Raw genomic sequence first — 25,723 nt, 5'->3', positions numbered from 1 at the left:
CGCTGCCTGGAATGGTACAAGTGTGTTGTTCTTGAAAACCTGCAAAGGTCGGGGAAATAATGCATTGAGAGTCATTTGAATTTCAGCCGTTGGGGGCTCCCTCTGCTTGGTTTACACGACTTGTCGCACGGTAATAAGTTCATACAAGTTACGATGATCGGAATTCACATTACAATGGATGCGATGGGATTCAATTATGGATGGATCCATACCAGTATGATGATTTTATTTTTTCCAATTAACCTCCAAATGATGTTTTCTACAATTCATGAAAATATAAAAGTGTGTGATGAAGGCTCCTTTTTTGTGTGTGTGTGTGTGTGTGTGTGTGTGTGTGTGTGTGTGTGTGTGTGTGTGTGTGTGTGTGTGTGTAATTTGAACTCGGTTGATTATACTGCACGCACTGACGATAATTGCATTCTGTGCCTCTGTCTGCAGTTCCTCCGTTCACCAGCCTCAGGTTTACCATCTTCTTCATCTGGACCGAAACAACAAACCAACCAAATGGTTGTAACGTTCCTCTTCAGACAAGTCCTTCCCCTGGGTGACGTCACACCGGCTCTAACGTTAGGGAAGCTTCCAATTCGCGGGAAAACAAAGGGTGCCGCAACACCAGTAAAAGCAACAATTGTAGCAACAGAGTGCTCTGCTGAAATAGGAAAAAAAGAGCAAGCCTCTGAAGTCATCAATGATCAAAACGTTCCATGAACTTTTAAATAAGCTCTTATTGTGTGTCCGTTTTAGACTTTTAAAGTTGTTGTTTTTGTTTTTGTTTTCGAATGAGCATCACCCTCAGATGAAATCAGGTTGCAAACTGCTGGACGGCCTTTGCTAACTGCCTAACTCTTCCTGTGCTCTCTGATGATTTGTGATGTCTGAATTGTGTTCAGATAAAATCAGGGTTTTTCATTCAATAATGAATTGCCATGAATATGAAAAAGAAAACTTATTTAATGCAAATTTTATATCTTGACAGAACAGTCATGTACATTTTTCGGACTGGTGGAAATAAATGATTATATTCGCAAATGCTTTTTGTCCGGTGATGCATTCACTTGATTTTGGGGTGGAGGGCATCGCAGATAGTTGCTGACATGCGACAAAACCTATTCATCGGGTTGGAATGGTCCTGATACGGACCAGTTGCGGCCTGGAATGGAGCGGCCGTTCGGGAATCTCCCAAAATCTTCCCCTGCCACCCACAGTACAAAAACAATCCATAAATGCAATATTTTATTCTGAAGCCAAGGCAATCTCACTTCCATTTTTTTTTCTCATATCCAAATTTGAGTACTCTTCTTTTTCTGGTCGTGAGCGAGTCTGCCATATCTGATGTGGCAGGGCCCCGTGATCAACGGTAAAATAGCACCAACTTTGGCCCCATCAAAATCAGTCCCTGGTACATCCATGCTGCAGACGATGTTCCGTTCACCAGCCTCAGGTTTACCATCTTCTTCATCTGGACCGAAACAACAAACCAACCAAATGGTTGTAACGTTCCTCTTCAGACAAGTCCTTCCCCTGGGTGACGTCACACCGGCTCTAACGTTAGGGAAGCTTCCAATTCGCGGGAAAACAAAGGGTGCCGCAACACCAGTAAAAGCAACAATTGTAGCAACAGAGTGCTCTGCTGAAATAGGAAAAAAAGAGCAAGCCTCTGAAGTCATCAATGATCAAAACGTTCCATGAACTTTTAAATAAGCTCTTATTGTGTGTCCGTTTTAGACTTTTAAAGTTGTTGTTTTTGTTTTTGTTTTCGAATGAGCATCACCCTCAGATGAAATCAGGTTGCAAACTGCTGGACGGCCTTTGCTAACTGCCTAACTCTTCCTGTGCTCTCTGATGATTTGTGATGTCTGAATTGTGTTCAGATAAAATCAGGGTTTTTCATTCAATAATGAATTGCCATGAATATGAAAAAGAAAACTTATTTAATGCAAATTTTATATCTTGACAGAACAGTCATGTACATTTTTCGGACTGGTGGAAATAAATGATTATATTCGCAAATGCTTTTTGTCCGGTGATGCATTCACTTGATTTTGGGGTGGAGGGCATCGCAGATAGTTGCTGACATGCGACAAAACCTATTCATCGGGTTGGAATGGTCCTGATACGGACCAGTTGCGGCCTGGAATGGAGCGGCCGTTCGGGAATCTCCCAAAATCTTCCCCTGCCACCCACAGTACAAAAACAATCCATAAATGCAATAATTTATTCTGAAGCCAAGGCAATCTCACTTCCATTTTTTTTTTCTCATATCTAAATTTGAGTACTCTTCTTTTTCTGGTCGTGAGTGAGTCTGCCATATCTGATGTGGCAGTGCCCCGTGATCAACGGTAAAATAGCACCAACTTTGGCCCCATCAAAATCAGTCCCTGGTACATCCATGCTGCAGACAATGTTGTGGCCGAAACGCTGAAAAGAGTCCACAACGGGTCCACACGAAGGACAAAACAAACACCGTGTGACAAAAATAAATAAAAACAACAACAAAAGTGCAATTCTTGAAGAGCTCTCGCAGACGGCTGCCAACTACAGCACCATCTTGATTAATCATGATTGAAACTTGGCAGTGCTCGGGACAGCAGTCTACCTATTGGTATGTTGACAGATTCATTTGATTGTTAATGTGACTCTCAAAAATATGTGGTCGCAAATATGTTGTTGATGGGAGCCTTTTTGAACCCAGAATTTATTTTCTGAGCGAATGTCAATTTTTCAAAATCATTTTGAGAAATGTTGGGAGAAATATCAAGAACGGAACGTTTGTTCTGGCGTGTTGTTGCGCCCGGGTTCCTAGTTAAGTGAGGGAACTCACTCCCCCTCCCTTCACAGGAAACTCGGGATCGAAAGAGATTGGTTCGTGTCTTCAGCCCTTCTGCGCCTTGCCTCTTTTTTTCAGGTTAGTCATGTTTAGAAAAGTACTTCAACAGCACCGTTTAACTAATTAAACACTTTGTAACGTGAATGTGATCGATTTAGAGTCACTATATTTTTGCGAACTGTGAGCTCAATGACGCTCAATTAACTGCTCGTTGCTCACGGCACCTGATTGGAGACCGTTGGTAGCACTGCTGACTGCGTCAAAGGCTCCCAAATATGATTATTTTTCAGAAGTGTGATGTTAATTGGTACAAAATGTGTCATAATACCAAGTTGTGAATGTCTTGATTAAGTACTTCGTGAATTATCAATGTTTGTTCATTTATTTGCTGCAGAAATAATTATGGAAAATGAGAAGTTGTAAATGAAGGAAAACCGATTTTTGTTCATGATAAAATGGCATAAGGCATTTTCAGAGACCACATTTGGGCTCGAGAGAGAGTGGCATTTAGGCACGGTCAAAATCTTTTTGTTTTCCAGGATTCCAAATGTTTGGGACCCGTAACTTTAAGAAGTCTGACGACCGCGTAGAATTGATTGATAGATGAAGTCATACCAGAAATTGAGACCACCCAGCAACCAGCTGTTTGATAGACATCCACAAAGCCTTACATCCATACAGACTTCCACGAAAGACAATCTCATATCTGTCTAAACTAAAATCTAATATTGGGACAGGCATACAAGCTTCATCCATAAAGGGTTGCACAATACGTCGATCGCGATCGCCCAATAGCCTGCAGACAGGTCCAAAGTCGATCGCGAGGGGTGTAGGGGAAAATGAAGGGGGAAAAAAAAATGTTGATTTTGTTTATGAAATGACAAACAATCAATCAGTGCAGGCAAAGCAATTTCAGCCTATCTGTAGCCAACTGTGAAAGACAGGAGAAACCTACAGTGGGTCGTGAGAGCAACAGAGTGGGTGATTGGATCGACACCCCCACCTGCTCCCGAGACATTTACACAGACAGACTCCTGTGGAATTATGAAGGACCACTCCCGTACCAGACGCTCACTTTCCCTCTGGAAGATGCTACAGGACGATAAAATCTGGAGCCATGACACTCAAAAACAGCTTTTACCACCAGGCTGTGAAATTCAGCTGCCACCCCGCTCACCCCGCCCACCCACAGTGACATCGAAGGACAACCCCATCGCTCCTTCAGCACTTGGAATAGAATCAAGTGCGATACCCAAACGTGAATAAACGACGATACGATCGACTAATACGCCACAACTAAACTTGTGGAACAATGTCTCCCTTCGTGTTCAACGCAGATTTCAGATTTTTCACAACGCAAGAGATATGGAATACCGTTTCCATTACCGTAATCGTTGCCCTGATTGACGAGGCAATGGAGTGCCGTTTAGCATATTGTGATATGTCTGCATGAAAAGAGGAGGCCAAAAAGAAGATTTGATTTTCAAAATAAAAAAGAAGAAATCAATGAACTGAAGGAGGTGATGATGAAAGATAGAGATGGGCGGGTGGGGGGTGGATAAGAAGAGGAGGCGGTCGGGTGAAGGAGATGGAAGAGACACGGGCGAGTTGTTAATTTCAGGGCCGGTATCTCTGAAGCAGCAGAATCTTCAGGGTCAGCAGGCCACCTGCAGAACTTTGACACTGTAATGGACAACCTGACCCCAGAATACGTGGCGTCAACCTCGGGTGCGACTGCTTAAGCTGCTCTGTTTGACCATCAAAGTGTCGCTTTTATCCCACATTCAATGTGGCATTTGCATTTTGTGCCAAGGAGGATTTGAATATCTTGCTTTAAGTCACAAGACAGTGACGTGCTTATAATTGGAAGGGGGGATGATACAAAAAAAATGGATTTTTTTTTTTTTTAATGCCAGAAACAGAAACGTTGATTCGAACAGTGCAAAAAATGTATTGTAAGGACACACGATGGTTAAGCACATCGTTCGTACAGTTCTGAGGTTCAAGATTTGAATCTCGGCTCCGTCATTCATGGGCGGTCTTTGCATGAGCTCATCGTGCTTGTAGCTCAGGCTGCTCCTGTTTCCCCTTGCGTTCCCAAAACATTTTTGGGAAGTTAATTGAAGCCTCCTCATGTTGCGTGAATTTCAACGAATGGCCGTTTGTCTGTATCGATAGTCTGTAATGATCTCATTGCAAGTCGACGTCATGGCAGTCGTCTTCGCCCACGCTTGACTGTCTTATGGGAAATATTCCGACCGTACCGCCACTGAGGCGTCGATGTACCGGGAACCTGGAGTGTAAATGACTACACTTTGCAGAGTCATTCTATTGTTGAGCTCATCCACAATTCAAGACACACACACGCGCACACGCACTCAGACAAAACGGATGATCGACCATGTGTGGAAGACAGATGACTCCCAATGACAGCGGCGTTTACACTCCGGGGAGGATTTCAGACTCCTTTTACTTGCAAGATCAACAACACTATCACACTATCATTTGTTGCTTTGGAATAGAACATCATTGATCTGAGAATTTAAGCAGGCGTGATTCAAATTTGACACGTTTTAGGGCCTGATAGCAGGATATCAATTTGCTTTGTTTGCCCCACGATTCCCATCTGTAGCGATGTCTTTATGTCTGCTCGGTGATCGGTGGTTTAGGTCATTTCTTTTACTCTTGTTATGTGTGAGCGATCAATAACACTTGCAGTTGTTGAAATTCCCACACCGGCAATGACTCGTCACTTTCCCAATGTCACCTTATTTAACTATTGGGGCATCGATTAACGACGGCGGCATATGTTACCATGAAAGGAAGTCAACCACTCCTTTCCACACCGATGGTGCAGCAATCGGGCGCACCCGCGTGTTCGGCGGATCGCCTCAAGGAGACTCCGTTTAGAAAAATGACGGGTGTGGCTCGCTAACGGTTAACCGCCTTTGTAAAAACTCGGCTTTTAATGGTTCTCGCGTAACTCCGCGGCTTGAAAGTGCTTTTGGCTCTTGGTCCAGCCTGGCCCATCGTGTCACGGGAGGAGAAATTGCGCAGGCTTGATTTGGGGCAAATAAGCCTGCAGGAGTGGGGCAGCACAGCTCGCTCGGAGAAGACGGGTTTAGAAATAGGCAGATCGCAGAAGATTGACTTGGTTGTTTAATTTAACAGTCGAGCAGGCACTCTGAAGACCCAGCTCTTTGTGTCCAAGCCATTAAAAAGCCAATTTTCCATCATATGTCCCCTTCAAGGCGGCTGCTCTAACTTTGGCCCTGACTGCAACGACGACTAATGTATATACAGTATTTTTGTCCTTTTAGATGGCATATATTCAATATATAGTCATAGTCTGTCGATTTTGCACCCTTTTTAAAAACCGTTACTGCAAAAAAAAAAAAAAAAAAGGGGGGGGGGCTGGGGGATGCAAGAGACGGCGACATGACAATGCCAGCCACATCCTCGCGCATTCTGTGACTTGCAGTTTCTGGTGTGTGAATGTGCACCCGGGCACGTCCGCATTTTATCACGTGCGTGCGCACGCCACGCAATTCTTAATAGATAGAAAAGATGAACTTGAACGACTCTCGAAGATTTATTAAAATGCAGGCACCGACAAAAGGGTCCAAAATTGCCTATTGGCCATGACCATAAATCTCGCCTGGATTGAATCGTGGAGAGAGAGGGCAAAAGACCTCTCCCACCTGACGCGTGCTGGAGGATTCACAGCCGAAGACAGATGTACACGTGGCGCTGCCGGCCGGCATGACAACGTGAGAGACCCTCCATCGCTTTTGTCGCGAAACAACAGGCATCCATGCCACATGTACTCAAAAGGCAGAGGAGAGCAAGTTTGACCTTGCTTTCTTTCAGGATCTCCGAGGACGAAGGGAAGACGGTGTTCACTATCGCCACCGATCAAAAGCAGTGAGCGATGTTATCGGGGCGAAAGGTGGATTCCACTGCACAATATTTCATGACTCTACCCGCTACAGAACAACGGCAACGGCCGCGTTCCACATTTGGTCATTTCACAAAATACATCAATACCAAATCCGAGACTCTGAGACTTGTTAAAAGTTCTGGTATCGATCGCTGGATTAGACCAAAACCTCCCATGTCAACATTTGGTCCATTTCATGGCGTTTTTTTAGGGTCTCCTGAAAGGTGATTTGGGACGTATGTCATCATTTGCATGTTGCACTGATGCTTCCCCCCCCCACCCCCCCCCACACATGAGGTTATGAAGGGTTTCGCTAATTAATTCGGAGATCATTTTGTTTGTTCCATGCGAGAGGGATGGTGGCGAGAGCTCGGCTATGCGTAAAGAGTCCGGCGTAACGCCAGTGGAGGGAGACTAATTGGATCTCCGCTTCCGACGGCTTCAAAAGCTGCGACTCTCTCTCTCTCGAGAGTTCCCTCACATTAATTTGACATCACACTCGCAGGTTAGAGCTTTCTCACCAATGATGTTTCGCAACCAGGTCGGCGCAAACCAAGCCTTTCGGTAATTCGGGTGTGAAACAAGGCTTGTTCATTATTTTGTGCCTTTGGTTGAAAGCAAAGCAAATGTCGAGAATTGGTCAGATAAATAAGAATGGACTATTTTTTGCTTCACAAGTCTTGCGACATTTTCGAAGAAATGAAAATACTCGCCGGGCCCTTCATTAGCGCGACCTTTCCAATTGTACATGCCACCGGTGTCCAACTCAAAGCGTGGGGGCCAAATCTGGCCCGCCACATCATTCTGTCTGGCCCGCGTGAGCCAATCAAGCACGTCAACTGCCACGATGCTTCCTAAAATCTCTCCCAAAATTTCCGGTTCTCACCTGCGATAAATAGCAGAGATGTTGTAAGCAAAACCCCCGCTTGATTTCTTCTTCCTCCGCATCACCATATGGGACGTGCACAGGAAAGAAGGGCGGCGTATCGGATCGGTAGCAGAGGAAAGGGCAAAGCAGTGAGATGGAGGAGAGGATCTTCCATTATAGATTTGACCTGAGGGTCACACGCACCCGCACAAAAGCACAGGCGCTGAAGGGAGCTTGTCTATTAGCTTGCTCTCCATCACTCTGCCCGCCTGACTGTCCCCCACTGATTAATACGCTCCACCTAACTGTCGATCGGTCGCCGCGTCTGCACGGCTGCTATATTGCACTTGATGTGCACGTTGCTGATTATGCCCGATGAGCAATCCCGATGGAACGCCGAAGGCAACCGGGATGAACGGAGATATGTCTCTGACGTTGATGCTCAAGGCATGCGGGGTTCGTGATGGAGAGACAGTCGGGCGCTTCTTCGGCGTGAGTGACATCACGTAATATCACATATAGTGAGCTGATGTTTTAAACTCACGTTGGGGGGGAGGAGGGGGAAAAAAAAACGTTTACCGCACCAACCAGGCAAAGCTTTTTTTAATTATTCCTGGCCTCGTTTTCTGCCCAGTGTTGGAATGAATAAAAAAAATGTATATAGTTCGACTGCACTTTGCGCTAAATTTGCGCTGAGCACAAAAACAGGGCCGGCTTATCTCCCAACATTACACTGACTATGTTGGTTGCTACAGGTGAGCGATTCCATTCAGCCAAGCGACATAGAACGCGATGGAAATTCATCAACGAAACAAAACCGTCTCAAGGCTTAGGATATCAGATACATCCTAAGTCTTGAAATGGCGGTGATGTGCATCATGTGTACGGTCAAGGGCTATTTCATGATTGTATTGTAACAATGTTGCGTTTGGTCAGCAATTTTGGGTCCAGCCTTCCGAGCCGACGCCTCCCTTTATTTCCCTTCACGGCTTCTTCCTTTCCTTGTCCGTGTCTGCGTGTCGGTGTGAGCTCGCCGCTGCTTCTCAGTCCGGCCACGTGCGTCTCGTCCGCAGCAGCCGGCTGTTCGATGAGAACATTCAGCTAAACGTCTGATCGATAGAGGCTGGCAGCGCTCTCTGCCGCTGCCACCGGAATACTGAGGAGGAGGAGGGGCGAGGCACCCGTTAACATTGTCGCGTTAATGGCGGCCAGACTGAAAATCGGGAACTCCCGCTATGTGTTTGATCTGCGGGCGCCTCCGATGCCTCTTTATGGATGCTCTTGTTTGATGTTGTATTTGACGCGGTAGGCGCGTCTTCAGATGCGTCTTTCGTGTATTTTTCATTGTTTGCATATTTTCAAATGCAACGCCATCGTTTTTTTTTTCTTCTCTTCTTCTTGAGAGGTCTTTGATCCCCTTGTTTGCCCCGCGGTGTCAATTTGCTTCTGTCTCATGAATTATTTTCATAGCGTAGCTAAGCGGCAGAAAACAAAAAAACGATCATTTAAAATAGGCGAAAGGCCACGTGAGATGACATCATGGAATATGCATCAAGTCACAGCGCTTGTGTTCACCAGGGCGCAATCGTGAGTTGGAACCTTTTTTTTCCAGTCAATCGTGTTCAAGCTGCATTTTTCAGGTTTTGTAACGGGGATTTTCCTCTCTAACAATTTGCTTTACTCATCCAGCTCATGTAAGCCAATTTGTCTGGCTTTTTTTTTTTTTTTTTTACCCAGAAACCTCTTGTCGCTTTGAGCTTCTGAAATTCTGTTGGGGAAATGCTGCTTCTGCCGACGCAAACGCCTTAAAGAGCTTTGCTCTCGTGCTATTGCGTCCCGATAAGAGCGAGGCCGGCGGCTCCGCTCCCGCCCGCCGGGCTCTCCGCCTTCGCAGTGCGTCAACACAGCCCCGGTGGGCATTTGTGAGGGTCAGCGCTCGACCAAATAAAACAACGGCCAGATCCACCGGGGCGCTTCATAAAAGAGGCGCACCAATTCGCTGTCATCGTCTGTTTCATGTTGGTGGGGCAGGACCGGTATTTCCCCTACAAAACGATGCCGCCGCCGCCGCAGATGCTCGCTCGACTCCAACACAAAGCGCAGACACACACACGACGCACCTGTTTAATTTCCCCTTAGACATTAATATCCGTTCCGAGATGAAAACGTGCATGACGTGGATTGAACTGAAGCATTCTCTGTCATGGCAACGGCGGCATATCTGAGGCAGTCAATCTTTATTTTTAACACGCGCGCACACACACATACACAAAACAGTATATGGAGTCGAGAGGAATTGACGATAAAATGAAATCAAATGGAATGATTGCTTTTTTTCTACACATTGTCGCGGACTTATTCCCCCGAGCTATTTTCTTTCTGAAATGGTTTGGATTTCTTTATTTATCCAGGTAAGACAGTTCAGGTCCGTTTCTCATTTGGAACGCTGACCCGGCAGCAGACACCAGAGTCAAACAAAGCAAAATGTTGATGCTCATTGTGGTTTACAAGTCCTCGGGGCGGTCTTTCTTCCGTCTGAGGATGAAAATCCTTTGTCCCAAAGGCATTGTCTCCCCCCCGGATAAAGAAATTCTGCAACACGGGCAACGTTAGATAAAGGGCGAGGCGCAAACATGCTGACATAATCTCGATATTATGGCCCGAACATCATCCGACACGGTGCTTCGCAATATTTATTGGTCGAAGGCAGCCATTTTACATGACAAAAAGCTCGCGGCACGCCACCAAAGAAAAATGTCACGCACACAATTTCAAGAGGACACTGGGAGGGAAAAAAAAAGTGTTTTGTTGAATTGTGCTCGCACAAAATAAAATCGTCTGGAACCAAACTACAAACTGTGGCCCGCCATCCATTTTTCAGCGGCCCACTATGCTAAGTCATGCTACCTTATTGAAGCCAGCGTGCGTTTTAGCATCTCTGCTTCCAATCATACGTTGCGTCTGGACTCCAGAGGTCAACATCCTCTTCCAGTTTTGCTGTCACTTGAATGATTCATCCGCCCACACACAACAGACGCACACACGTAGACGTTAGCGGTTATCCTGCCAGTGAAAGGCCAAACGATGTGTGACAGGAGCGCCGATTCGCCAAGGTGTTTGCGGCATCGTGCATCGCTTTGTGCGAGTTGATGATGGATTTGCTACCTGGGGGCGTTCTCACGCATTTCAACTGCTTGTGCCAAATGTCAAGGCACCTGTTTTGTGAGGACATGTCAAAGTCATGTTTTATGTGCTTTGTTGAGGTGTTAAATTGGACTCGTAAGAACCACAGTCGACATAAAAAAAAAAAAATTAAAAATATTTCCGATTTGGGGGTGTTTGGGAAATGTAATCCATATTCAACATGAACATTTTTTTTTTTTTTTTTTTTGTCATATGTGCCCTTTTTATGTTGTCTTGTCAACGTGGGAACAAAATCATGTTGCAAATCTTCCCATTCGGGGATTTTTCGTCACGTGACTGTGGTCCCATGCGGCTGGCTGAAAAGTGTTTTAAATTCCCGCTGTGACCAGAGAGGGCAGGAGAGTTCAGCTAATCTTCACCCCCCCCCCCGCTCTTGCACCTTCTCGGCGGCTTGGGCTTCCAGCTGCTTCGCTCCCGCCGGGTTGCCTCTTTGCTTCAACTCCAGGCTTTACCTCCACCCACGGTGGATCAATGGCTGCGTGTCGGTTCTAGGTCTCTCTATACCCCGCCTCCGCCACCCCAACACCCTCCTCTTTGGCAATCAGAGAGAGAGAGAGAGAGCGAGCGCGAGAGAGCGTGTGTCGGACACCCTCCCTCCACTTGACGCGTTCTCCATCCGTCCTACCCGGCAGACGGAGCAGACCTCCGGGTAGGCACCGTGGATTTGAAACCCCTTTTTTTCCACCACGACTGAAGTGGGAGCCCGCCGCCTCGCGCAGGAAGGAGGCATGGAGACTCGGCCGTCATAGTTTGCCGGAACTTATCGCTTTCTTTCCAAACGAGAGGAAATTCGAGAGCTCCACATCTGCTCGGGATTGCTATTTTGTTTTCGGGGAGCCCAGCCCGACCGGTTGTGGGTTCGTTTCGGAGGAGACGAGGGAGTTCTTTCCGTCCTCTCTCTCTCTCGCTCTGCTCCCCACCCGCCCAACTCAACGTCCCGTGTTTCCCTTTGGCACGTTCCTATGTTCAAGTGGCAATTAGATCCCGTGGAGGATTTTCGAGATTGCGGAATTTGAGGTTCGGGTGTCCCTGCTGTTCATCGGGGCTCAGACGGACTGGCTCGGGACACCATGGAACTGCTTTTGTTTGGATGTTACGGAGATGTTTGCGAGATGCTGAGGAAGACGAGGGCACTCAACCTGCTGTTGCTCTGCTGTCTATTAGCCGCTCACAACTCTGCACACGGTGAGTGGTGCTGGTGGGGGGGGGGGGTGCGGGGAATGAGAGGGGTTGGGGGTGCGGAAGAAATAAGGATATGCGCGAGACAGTGAATGCTCCAAAGCAAATGAATCTCGGCGCTGGCAATGTTCCAATGATGAGTGGACCCGCCACCCACTTTTTGGGTTCACTCTTTTAGACCAAAGGCCAGATTCAGAATGAAGCGTTTCGCATTCGAGTGGACCTTTACTGATCCTGACCATGAGCCAGGCTTTGATTGGATTCTGCAGAGGGTGCAGCGTCATCCAATTTGAGACTATTTTTAGCCCCTTCATTGGGTTCTAACCACATTCAAGTGCATGTTACCAGAGTTTTATTCAGGATTCATTTTTTGACTCACTTAGCCTACTCACGGTTTTCGCCGGAATTGTTTTGGAGAAGCTCTTGATGATTCTTTCAAATTGTCCAGCCCAAATGTGTGAATGAAACGTCTGTTTGCACATCTCATTTTTCCCTGCGATTCACCCCCAGCTGCCGTGACACCCCTGCCCGAAACGGGCTTCGAGTGCCGAGTTTTGTTTTTCACAGATTGAAAATCAACAGTTATCAACACGATCGACCTGCCGCAACGCACGATGCTCAGGATTTTCAAGAACTCTTCGGAGCTGTTTTTGCTCACTTGCTGTTGCCGATAGTTATCCTTTTTAAGATTTTCAATGGAAGTTGCAGCGGAGTTGTGTTTTGGAGAAAGACAGGGCTCAGGTTTGGATTTTAATGAGAATGATGCAAGTTCTGAGTTTTTATCACTAACGGCACTAAAATCCGAGCTACCTGTGCTAGATTCTACCTTTGGGCGCTCTGTGATGTGGGATAGTCGTTAAGGAAAGCCATTTTCAACTAAAAAGAAAAAAAAAAAATTCTGTCGTTACAAGCAAAAGTTTCTCCTTTCTCACCGCCGCCGATGCCGTCAAGCTGGTGAGGGGAATCCAACCCGAGGCCCTTCTTGTCTACTCGGTCTAAACTGCTGTTGTCAATGTCGTCCCATCTGTTTTCCGAGGCTGAATATGAACACCCCCGAGTACACTGACTCTGCCTTTCGCCATCATAACACATCACGGGATTTATAGTTTTAAAGTACGACATTAACATGTAAATGGATTTGTCATCTCGTCTACATTCTTGTTGATTCTGCAGACTAAACTCATCAATCATTCCACGCTTGTTCTTAATCATATCGGGTAGTCGGCAAATGGATGAGAGTGCCACGTTGAGAGTCTTCTGCTGTCAATTAATTATGCGCCAGCACTTTAAATAAGTTAATTAGTGGTCGGGAGGGTACACACACACACACACACACGCACGCACGCACAGAGCTTATCGCTGCACTTCTTTCTGTCAGCGTGTGTGTGTGCGTGTGCGTGTGTGTGTACCTGGGGTGATGTTCCTTCTGCGGCTCGACTGTGAAATCCTCTGCTGCATATTCTAGTCTGACTGCACTGATGTGTATGAGCTGGACATCGGTAGACGCCGTCTCTCCCTCATTCATAATATGTCCTCACACATGCCGCCGTGCACCAAAGACATGTTGAAATGCAGTTACAGGTCATGATTTATAGGCTGCAGCATACGTCATCGCGTCACAACGCTTTGTTGATGTTGCTATCCTGCGAACGCATCCGCTCTGCAAATTTGTCACGGTTATCCGAGTGCATTCAGTCATCTGAAACCGGGGAGGAGGAATGATCGTGGCAACCAGCCGGCGTTCACTTGGCACCTTTCCACTTTCAAAATACTCAAATGCCTCACGCACGAGACGCCCGCAATGATTTGATGGCCGTCACGTTGCCATGGGAGGAAATTGAACGCGTGGTTCAAATAATGACAACGCGGCAACAGAACAACCGGAGGTTCAGTACGCTGCCTGGCGAATACGGACCGAGATCAGCGGAGTGAACCGGGAGCGTCGCACATCCTCCAGTTGCTCGATACGGAGCAATGGGCGCGCCTTCCAGCATTCGGGGACCTGTCCGGGTTTCACTTTTTGGATCCGTCGTGAACCCAGCGGGCGTATCCCTTCACCTATGAGTTCATCTGCTTTTCATTCCTCTCTCCCAGAAACAGAACCCCTTCAGAGGCATCAACAAATCACATCTCAGTCCGTTCCACACTTGATTCCTGCCTTTCTTCAGCAATACAGTTGTCCTGGGTACATCTGTCCCGAAAGTGGGCTTCATGTTGTTGTTGTTGTTGTTGTTGTGGCTCCTACTTGTTGCTTACTCATTGAAATTTGAGTGGCTTTGTCGACTTTTTGGGGGGGGATCTAGCTTGTTTGAGCTTCTGATTTCATCCAAACATTTGATCATCACTCCAATACGGAGGATGTTGTGCTGAGTCCGATTTTAGGACCGATGGTTGTTCAGGATGTGAATTTTTCTAGGTTGGTAGCTCTGCGCAGACCAGTTTGCTTTCAGTTTGGTACCGTAGCAGCACTCCGAGCAGAGACAGAACAATCTGATCATCTCCACTCCCCATCCCTCCTCCTCCCAGTGAGCTGAGCCTTCCCAATTCATCATTAAACTTGACGAGGGCACTGCGAACTCGGCGGAGCAAAGAGCCTGTCTGTACCATCACCTTCACGAGATGAACCCTTATGCACACGCGCTTGCGCACTCAAGCCTCCCCTGGACCCGCAGAGGGTCTTGCACGGTGCTTGAAATACTAAAAAAAAATACATGCCGGTATTCCCCTTGTTGCCAGGTAACTTCGACAGTGATCGACAGCAGATCATTAAGTTCATGAATTAATAAAAACATACCCGATAGACAACAAAAAAAATAAATAAATAGGCCACACTGTTGCACACGCGCAGATGACATTTATTTGTGTGCAGTCCCTTCCCGTCCCAACAGTTTGACCAGAAGCCCCCAAAATGACCATTTTGCCTTTTTTCTTCAGGCCTCGACTGGCACGCCGTCATAAAACATTTCGCCGTTCACCCCCCCCTCCCCCCGGACTTTGAACACAATTGCATTTTCATTTCTGAACACGGGAGCGGTCTAATAACTCTTACTTAGCAGACAATAATGCTTCATTAAGGGTGATCGCTGGAGTCAGAAAACTACAAACGCCGCCGCGAAAAAACATCATCAAACTGTGAAGCAGCCAAAGTGCAATCGAATCAAGAATCATCTTCAAGCGAAACGTCCCGCGCCGTCATCATGTCAACGATGAGCCGTCGGGGACGCGGCAGGCTTCGCAAACTTAAGAGATGCCAATGCCTCGCCCCCACCCAGCTACCCGTCGATGCACTCGACGTGTGGCTCAGAGAGAGACGGAGAGACTTTGGAGTCTTTCCACACCGCGTGAGCTGCCGCCGAGCGGGCCGCTGTAACAAATGACGTGCGGGGCCACTGAGGGCCGGGAGGTTGATTGCTGGGCCAAATGAAAAAGAGCGGCGATGTAATCAGCACCAGACGAGAGCGAGAGAGATGAATCGTATTCTAAAGCCGAAATGACATCGTAGCTGATGCTCAGCTGAGTTTAATTCAGTCCTTCACTCTGCTGGTGGACACAAAGTCATTTACTACCTTAGGATTTTAATTTGAGTGCGATTATGAGCGCTGCACAGCTTCGTTCATTAGTCAGCGATCAAATAAATGCAAGAGAACAAAAAAAAAAAAAACCAAAGTGAGACAAATTATACACTCTGTTTGAAATTGCTAGACAGGGGCTGTTTTGTCCCTTAAAAAAAAAAAAAAAAAAAAGAATTCAATTTGCTAGACGGGCTGTTTTGTCCCTTAAAAAAAAAAAAAAATCTCTTTCATTTACAGTGAACGTGAACTTTGATGATCAACATTTATATTATTTATATAAATCTATATATTTATGGACAACCCACGTAGTCAGCTCTGCTGTTCATCCCACAAATGCATGTTGCTTACAAACATTTTAAAATGAGGGGAAAAAAAATACAAATAAACATTGCTACAACAAAGAGACAATCTACCAAAAGCACTTTCCTTGTATTTGTATGAATCAGTTTGAGGCAATCGTGAAAGTTTTTATTGAAGGAGCCTTTGACCACGAATTGCATTTCATAAGTTATTATGAATCCGTGTTAGTTTATTGACTCCCTGCAACATCAGGGCCAATGCGTGCTCCTCACCACACGTTCCATTTTCTGCCAGCCAGAAGCTGTTCCGTCCCACTTCCGCCTGAGACGGAGTGCTATCAAGTCAACGGAAATTGGAACACGTCTTCTGTTCTCGCACTCCTTTTCTCTTCTCCTTGCCAAGTTTTCAGAACAAAAAAATAAATAAATAAAAATGTCGCAGAAAAGCCAAAGGGAGAGACAAAACACAGACGCCGAGTTAAATCCTTTGATTCTGGCTGAAATGAGGTCTCCTGACAAACGATGCGGCAGAGATCAACTCACGAGGGGGAAGGCGGTGTGTGGGGGGGGGGGGGGCGTGCCATTCAGGTACGCAGGTGCACTGGCGGGGTGACAGGCCGATGACAATTGTTTCAACTTTGGGGAGTAATGTAGTCAATTTTAAAAATAGTCCAACTTTTGCAGCGTTCAACTCATCTGAGAAGTGTTTTCAACTTTTGCGCCATTTCAACGATCACCGCTCATAATGTCGACGCGTTCGTCTGTAATCAAGAAGGGGGGCATCCGACCCAACGGACGGTGGAAATATATGGACAGGAAGTGGAAAGATCTTTGTCTGAAGTTACTTCCCTCCATTTTGACTCTCCCCTCCACAGACAGCGAGCAGGTACAAGTGCCGGCCGGGGGAGTGTTTGGTCCTCTCATCTGTCGTTATCTTTGGTGGGTATTGCTTGACATTCAGCGTATTTTCACGAGCGTAAGGCGCACTTCAATTTTCTCCCAAATGGACGGGGGGGCGCCCAATAATGCGGGTCGCCTCGCGTTTGCGCCCATTTCCAAAACCTGTAAATGCTTTGGCGAGGGAGCCGCCTGATTGACGGTTGTCGTGCCGACACGCTGTGCGTTGTGCAAAACAACATCCCGAAAACGACACACTTCTGATGTATGTGCGAGTATGGACTGTATATCTTCAAATGAACTTCATCTCGTCTCTTTATTATTCTTACGGCTCAATGAATGGGGTGGGTGGGGGGGGGGGACACCCACTTGTGAGTAATTTACGTCAAAGATGAATTTTGCGAAGCATTAACGTTTCATTTGCGCTTTGCGCTCTCAGCTGTCTATATTTAACATCAGCGACTTGGCTCTGACACTCATCCATTATTCATGACGGAAAACCTGCATCGCCTGCCGGAGAAGCGCCACAGCACCTTTAATTCCTTCTCATTAGTAGCTCGACAGGCTTTTATATGAATTATTCCCACCCCCCTGGCTCAAGTGATTTTTGTTTTCTGCGCCGAAACAAAGAAAACATGTATTTTGGGTTTCCGCGGAGAGGGTGAGTATGAAGTACAAACCTCACGCTTGGCTGACATTTTTGGTTTACAAGAACACACAAATGAGGACATTTTCCATTTGCTGTTTCATGAGTGTCAACAAACCAATTGCTCACTTCATGCCACCTCCTGTTTCCGGCAAAGTATGTCGGATGGAGTTCATTGCAACCGTACAGCACTTGTACCTCAAGCCCGTGCTCTGAAGTCCAAGGAAAAGTCGAAAAAAAAAATGGTCACGTTTGCCAACTGTTTCTCAAGAAAGCAGCGGATGCCGCATCGGGTGAATTCATCTCAGATCTCTTCCGTCTCAGCTACTTGCAAGCGGAGGCCATCCGGGCTTGACCACTCAAACAAAAAGTGAGCTGATGACAGCGCGATCCATCTCCGAGGTCGCGGAATGACACCTTAGGCCACCGTAGTTTGGCTGAAATCCAGAAAAGCGTCAAGCCCTTGGGACCTTTTACTTCTTGTGCGGTGCCGCTACCCGATGAGATGAATCTCAACAACCGCAAGCGCTTTTTGCCTTATAAATATTCATTTTGCAAGCGGTGGCGTCATGCAAGAGAGCAGGGTTTCACCGTCCACCCCCCTTTTTTCCCCCTTCCCCCCTCACCCACCCACCATGAGCGCCGCCCAGCACAGCAGTTTGGATTTATAGCCACTTATAAAGATTAGCGATGCGTCCCGCATGCAGCACACACAGGCTCCCTCTTTCTTGGTGTTTCACGCACACATCATCTGCCGGCGCGCTCTTCCACACTTATCTCTTGTCGGATGAAAAAAAACCTTCCCCGCGATGCAACCCGTGTTCGGATGATTTACTTTTGGGTGATCGAACGTATCACCACAAACAAAAAAAAAGATTTGAACTTCAGAGCAGTGATTCATCTCAATACACATGCGTGTGTCGCCCCCCCCCCCGCATATCGGGAGGCCCCCCATTGGGTCGACTTCCTTTTCGGCCATTCTAATGGCGAACACATGTCGTCGCCGGCGCCGCAAGCGAACCCTACACCTCCCGCACTGCGAGGCCGACGTGCTAACCGGTTGATCACCGCGGTGCCTGTCAGTCAAAAAAAAAAACAAAACAGTATTATACTCTAAAAGTAAATTAGCTGCATTGTGAAATAACACAAAATTACCGCTAATCGCCCCACAAATAGAAATCCGACCAACTAGCAACCTCACGGAAGTGTTGTGGCTAACTTCTTGAACAAGAACAACAACGAAGCACGTTTGTAAGAAGTGCTCGCAAATGGCTCACGGGGCCGTTTTATTGCCGCTTTAAAGGCAATTTTGGAAGCTGTAAACACCAGCAACTCCCCAGCTCCATAAAAAAAAATAATAATAAATTAAAAACTGCCATGCGGGACTTGTTGCCCATCCGACAGCCTCGAGTCAATACAGTAAAGTCGGATTTTGCGTTGGTGTTTCTCTTCCGAGACGATCTTTTCAAATTGATCTGCTCTCTAATTAAAATGGAATGGCGGGTGAATTTTATTGCATATCTCATCTCTGTCGTGGATTTATCATATGAAGGAGATCGATTCCGAAGATAAAATATTTTTGTCGTACGCTGGCTTTCAACTGGGGGGGGCGGAGTAAACGTCGACAATAAGCGGTGCCGTTTGGACGCTTTACGATGACGTCATTTATTTGTTTTTGGCTGCCGATTCCGTCCGTAAACACGAGCCGTACGTACCACAAGCGCTTCAAGGCGACTCCGCGCACGGCAATTTCTTTGACCCTCTGCGGAGATTCGAATGAGCCGCGGTGACATCACCGCGTCAATCAGCGCGATCCCGTCACTCCTCATCACGATCCGGCGCACGTCACGGGGAGCGTGACCCCCTTGGAGAACCGGTCACTGTGTTTAAAAGAGGAACATGGTCAGCGACCCGGAAAACTTTCATGTCTCCGTTTGTTTCACGGGAAGCAAACTTCAGAGAAATGTCACAACGGCTTAAGCGGCTGCAGTCACGCGGGCGCAGCGGAGGGATGCCGGCAGCCGCATCGCCATGTTTCCTGCATGGAGCGTCCGGTCATGATGTTAATTTGCCGCCCGGAGCGCCGACATCAAACGGCATCGGCGACGGGAGGTGACACACCGCGGTTGCAGGATGACGCGGCGCTGAAATCACGGGGCTGATTATTTCCGTTGACGGCGACGCCACTCGGAACGCCATCCGAGTCGTTTGGGAGTCGTCTTCTTTTTGTATAGACGGGATGCGAGGATGTCGATCGGGGTGTCCAAACTTTTTCATTCATAGAAATGCAAGGATGCCGGAGCCACTTTCAAATCCCGCAACTTGAATTCATGAAACTCGCCGAAAATCAGTGATGAATCGACGGGCGTGGTCATCGAAGGAATGATCTGTTTGTCGGGACGCGACAAGGGCAGAAGAGTGCCCCTCTTGGACCTGAACCGCGGATACTGAGGATTAGCGAACATCACAAACATGATGTTGGCTACCAAACATTTTAAATAACTTAGCAGGCAACCTCGGACTTGCACAAAACTCCAGTGCGCTTCTTGCTTTTCTTCCGAGCAAGGCTGGAATTTTTTTGGGGTTTAATGAGTACTGCGAGCTCTTGGGGATGTCTGTTCGTCTCTTTCCTTTGATCTGAAACGAGTTTTAAAGATTGTTTCTCGGCAGTCGCCAACAGCAACTGCCTTCCTCCTCATTCCGGCCTCGGAAGCTGCGTTGTTGTGGTTGCTTTTGGTTTTAATTGGAGCTCCGATTGGCGACTCGGAGGGAACTTTCAGGTGGCCTTGACTGAGAATGTGCTTTTCCCACCCAAATTGGGATTCGCAGACGGGACGAGCCGCAGAAGTGTATCGGGTGGCATAGCTCAGGTGGTACACCCGTCTCGGGGCAAAACTCAAAGCTTGAGTCGAAGTATCCTCGCAACACGGCTCTCTGGGTGACAAGATTTGGTGTCAGAACAACAGTCGTGTGGGCAAGCCATTGTAATTGCACACGTTTTGAACTCATATGCATGGAAATGTCTGAATTCCGACGAACGAAATGTTTATCTTCTGTATGAGGAGCCTTGCGCAGTGAAATGTGTCCAGATCAAATCTGAAGGATAAATGAGACAAGCCGCAGTTTGCGTGTGTGTGTGTGTGTGTGTGTGTGTGTGTGTGTGTGTGTGTGTGTGTTTTTGTGTGTGTGTGTGTGTGTGTGTGTGTGTGTGTTAAAAATGCTTGCCCTCATCTCCATGACAATCAACACCCATGATCCCATCTGGCCGACACGCGCGCGCACACACCGACTTCATACAGTGCTGTTAGTCACACACAGTCAGGGGGTCATGGCAGATGTTGCGGGACAGAAGAAAAAGCCGAGGAGGAGGTCAGCGCCAGCTTAGCAGATGGGCTTCTTGCGACAAAAGAGGACCACTGCGCTGATTATTCGAGGGACTAAAACACAAGCTTTATTTTCACTGAAAGTCATTTATTTGGTGGAGGGAAGAAGACTACTTAGTTTCTCTTTCTCCCTCCCCCGCCCACCTAGATCTCCATCACCTTCAATAGCATTAGAAATGCTTCCAAACATCTCCAAACATTGCTGTCTCCCCTTCAAATTACACCGTGCGCTCCAGTAATGAGCTGTGTCACCTCACAAATGCCAAACTGCTAACACGCGCCGTATACTCCCCAAAAAGATTCCGAACTACAAACAATGCGGCTGGCATGGCCGTGTCTTTGGAGCGAATTGAGTTTTGACGACAGAAGGGTTAATTGCGGCTAAAATTGCTCTCAAATATTGTCCGTTTCTATGTTACGTCGTCTGTATATTTACATCCAACCACATGCAGCCAAACTTGTTTGACAGAAACACAAATTTCAGAAGGCTTTCAATCCAGACTCAGGCTAAGGAGCTTTGCTCACTATTGGAACACAAAAGAGGAAACTCTCATTTTCAACGCGTCTTTTCCAAGATTACAGGAACACACACACACACACACACACACACACACACACACACACACACACACGCACACACACGCACACACACACACACACGCACACACGGTATGCAAACGTGGGAGGTAACTGCACCAGAAACATCTGTTCAGTTTTTTTTTATATGCGCTGCCACGCCTTCCTTAACACCGCTACCTATTGAGTGTGTGTGCGTGCACGCGCGCGCGTGCGAAGGATTAACTGCTGACTTCACTTTGTTTGCCCGTGCGCGCATGAGGGTGTGCGGATGGTGGGATTAGTTGCCAGCTCGTGTGCGCGTGTGTGTGTGTGTGTGTGTGTGTGTGTGTGTGTGTGTGTGTGTGTGTGTGTGTGCGTGTGTGCGCGCTTGTGTATTACAATAGGGGCGGGATGGCAGCTTTCTAAAAATGCTCTTAAACCTCCGTAACATTCTAATCTCGTGTAAATCATAATTTAATTAGGGAATTTTAATATGAATAAGCGTGCGCACACGTGCGGCGTAAGCTTCTGGCCAGCATGTGTGTGCAGAATAAGTTTGTTGCTCTGTGCGTGAGATGCGTCCAGTGTCGACGCGTGTTCTTCTGTGTATGTGTGTGTGTTTGTGTGTTTGTGTTTTCACGGATTTTCAGGAATATAGGATGAAGGAGTGAATTGTACTTTGGGGATTGGAAATGGGGAGTGGTGGGGGGGGGGGGGGGGGGGTGGGGGGGGGGATGGGGAGGTACTCGATTTAAAAAACCCGGCAGGATAGCAGACTCTCATCAGACTGCACAGTCTGACCCTTGATCCCTTTGGAGATTCTCGAACCATCTGCACTTGACATATGTTCCACATTTGCCTTCATGATATCTGACAATCTTGTTGTACAGCAGACTATGGCATGCTATATTTTCCAGCTATGGCTCCTTTGCGTGTTTCTCGGTGCAAAAGCGCGTTTCTCCGCACGCCAAACGTTGTACGATGTTTGTTGAGGGTTGGTGGAACTCCAAGGAGAGCAGCAGGGGGGGGGTTTCGATCCTCACAAAGCTCAGCAGGACAGCAGGTTACTCGGCGCAGTAAGTGTGCCAAGCCCTTAAATCCTCTGGAGGGTCTCGTGGCCATCTGCACCTGCGGTTTGGAAAGGTTGGACGTTGACTGGCAGAAGAAATGAAACTTGGACAAAGAATCCACACGTTCCCTTTGTTGTGGACATTGAATTTGAATTTGAATTTTCGCGGGCGATTCATTTGCGTCCAATTGCTTCTCGATTTTGACCAACGGCTTTACAGCGTGTCTGAAAGGCGTGTTGCATTTAGCGAGTAGTAGCACATTTAATGCTAGTGTAACAGGTTACAACACACGATTAATTTCACCAAAGCACTTCTATTATTGTTGTGTTGTATTTTTTCTTTTTTTTTCCTGTACGTGTTTATTTATGACGCGAGCGATCGCGTGGTGACGTCATGCTGAGTGCGCGAGCCCCCCCTCTCCTCCCCCAAGAACCCGCCAATTGGAAAAATAAAACTTGGCGTTACGGCGAATGGGTCGCGCTTTGGTTGCGAACACTTTGTTGGCTATGCAAATCAAGTTGATCAAATTCACAGTCGCTGCATTAAAGAGAGTAGGAGATTCGCTCCTGAAGGACACTTGAGAAGCCATGGGGGGGTGGGGGGGGGGGGGGGGGGGGGGGGGGGTTAATATTTGCGCACATGCTAATGGCGATTCCGTTGTCATTGCTGATGCTAATGTGTGACATGAAAGTCAGGATGTCTCTTGATGCATACACACACACACACACACACATACACACACACACACACACACACACAGGTACACAAAGGGCCAATACAATTGAACATTTAAATGTGACTAAAAGCGACAGAGGAGAGGAGAGGGAACATCAAGAAAATCAAAAGGTCGTTTTAAGTTGTAACATTTAAATGTGACTAAAAGCGACAGAGGAGAGGAAGGAGAGGGAACATCAAGAAAATCAAGGTCGTTTTGTGATTTATTTAAGTTGTCGATTCCAAACACTTTTTGTTATGATTGTTAATTTTTACTCCTGGACTGGCTCGTTAGTGAGTTGTCATTCGCAGTCATCCCTCACTAACCCGTGGTTGACTTTTTGCAGGTTCAGTGTATTTTTTTTTAATAGTACTTCTAGCATGGATTATTCACTAGATGGGCAGGATTTTTGATGTGATGAATATTCCATCGGTAATGTTACTGCCGACTGCAATCAGCACAAACCGGGAGGAAAGCATGTAAAACGACAGAGACCGTCCAAAGTTTGGGATCATTTCACGCGTAATCAAAGTAGCTTAAGTGTAATGTCCCATTTCAAAGTACAGCTGTTAAATAAGTTCAATCATTGCATATGTATGGGCTGGGAAACATTGTTAGCTAATTGGATATAGCCTAGCGCTGCTAGTTAGAACGAATTGTAATCCATAGCAGTTGATTAGGATAAACGGAGGGTGGAAAAAGCTGCGAGTGCACTTTCATACGCTTTATTGAACAACGGTAACAAAATTCCGTCAACACAAGTACAGTCCATTCTTAGCCGACCCGCCGATGGGACACACAAAGTCACCTGTATGCGCTCATAAACTCATTATCCAAAAGGCCAAGCACGCCTTTTAAGGTGCGTACATATCAAAGGTCGTGGCTACAACGTTGTAGAACAGTTGGTGTCCAAACTATGGCCCGAGGTCCTTTACGGCCCACCATCCATTTGTCAGCGGCCCGCAACAAGACCAACAAATAAATGCCTATCCATGACAAGGTTAAGGAGTCTAATCTTACATATTTGCATCTAACAAATTTACATTCGCTGCTCTTCGAATGATTGTTTGTTTACTTCCTAACGGTTGGTAAATAAGTGCAACCCACTGTCGGTAGATTCAAACTCACAAAATAAAATTAAAGATCAAGACCAGTTGGGATTTCCTAAATCAATGTTCAGTCCCGTGTGTCCTGCGTCTTCATTGATCACTGTCGAGACACCATTTCATTAACTTAGATGCTTATTACCGCGACAGCCCCCCGTTACCGTGCGCGTGTTCCTGGATGCATTTCAGCTGCTCAACAGTCGCATGGCCGCAGTCGCGTTCGGGCTGCAGGTTTTGCTTCTTATTTGGCACGCTGAGTTGGCAGAGGGAAGGAACCAAAACAAAGCAGTTAAATGGAAAGTACCAGTCAACCGTGATCAGCATTGATATTTTGCACACACACATACGCGCACACACGCACACACACACATTAAAAAGACTGGCAAGTTTTGATCTATTTCACTCGCCCTCTCTCACCAGATTATCAATCTTCATTCATCGTTACAATGGATGAGTTGGAACGAGAGTGGACCTGTGCGTGTGTGTGTGTGTGTGTGTGTGTGTGTGTGTGTGTGTGTGTGTGTGTGTGTGTGTGTGTGTGTGTGTGTGTGTGCGTGCGCATGTTTTTTATTACCTCAAACCACAATTTGTCAACTCTACTCTGATTGGATCAAGCTATGGATACACAAATAAACTCTTTATCTGTAATCACACCCATGCCTCTTGGCTGCTTCACTTAATTATGCGTGTTTATGCAAATGCAGAGTGTTGATGAGATGGTAACAGATATCGCAGATTGACTCTAATAGATTCAGCGAGACAGAGAATGAAAGGGCTCAGAGGTGAAGGAACCCCTAGCAACAGGCCCACCCATGAAACACTTCTTCTCTAGCCCAAAGAGACTCGTGGGGGATTTTTATGTAGCCTAGCAGACACCTCATCGCGGTTATGTCCTTAAAACTGACGGGTAACTAATATAGCAGGTAGTCAGTTGTCTCTGACGTAAAACAAATAGAACCATCAATTCAATGTTTTATGACATTCATGATATCACAGTATTTTGTGTGTTACGAGTGCGAGACAGAGAAAATGAGAATGCGGGCAGATTGACGGAGGAATTAGACTCCGTCTGCACACACAGAAGACGGCCTGATTGCAATCAATAATCTATCAACTGCCGCCTGACAAGACGCATTGATCTCAGGGAAAGCGAGTGCCACGTAAATACACAAAGATGAGTGAGCACGGTGCACGAGGAAGCACACACCTTTAGATTTCAGTGGATACCGGTTCGACGTGATAAGTCAAGTCCGTCGACCTTTTCACCATGACGTCACGCGTCCTTCGGAGACACGGGGGAGACTGCGCTTCCTCCGATAGCATCGCTAAGAATGAACCTGTACGGTATATTATTGGAGCACGGCGGTGCAAAAAGACTCGAATGATGATTATAGACTTCTTTTTACTCCCGGAGCTGAAATGTTTGAAGTGTCAGTCATAAAGATGTGAAGTGAAGTCA

At 46.8% G+C, this 25,723-nt stretch overlaps 1 protein-coding gene and 1 long non-coding RNA gene across 3 annotated transcripts in view; both read left to right on the top strand.

Moving 5' to 3' along the window:
- The first annotated feature begins 361 nt into the window (after positions 1 to 361).
- LOC109528109 (uncharacterized) lies at positions 362 to 2,010 on the top strand. Its single transcript, XR_002170647.1, has 2 exons — positions 362 to 460; positions 1,442 to 2,010. It is a non-coding gene; the product is annotated as an uncharacterized LOC109528109 (long non-coding RNA).
- A 9,338-nt stretch (positions 2,011 to 11,348) lies between these two features.
- Positions 11,349 to 25,723, top strand: part of dcc (DCC netrin 1 receptor) — a 119,879-nt gene continuing 105,504 nt past the window's right edge. The window contains exon 1 of one of the 2 annotated variants that reach the window (XM_019890416.1): positions 11,349 to 12,024. In XM_019890416.1, the coding sequence (XP_019745975.1) occupies positions 11,910 to 12,024 (115 nt within the window). In that variant the 5' untranslated portion in view covers positions 11,349 to 11,909. The remainder of the gene's footprint in view (positions 12,025 to 25,723) is intronic. The other variant, XM_019890417.1, reaches the window with a different exon arrangement.

This window comes from Hippocampus comes, unplaced genomic scaffold (genome assembly GCF_001891065.2).
Source record: "Hippocampus comes isolate QL1 unplaced genomic scaffold, H_comes_QL1_v1.1 scaffold406, whole genome shotgun sequence".
NCBI lineage: Eukaryota > Metazoa > Chordata > Actinopteri > Syngnathiformes > Syngnathidae > Hippocampus > Hippocampus comes.
The sequence above is the reverse complement of the archived record's forward strand: the minus strand, read 5'-3'. Positions and strand labels throughout refer to the sequence as shown.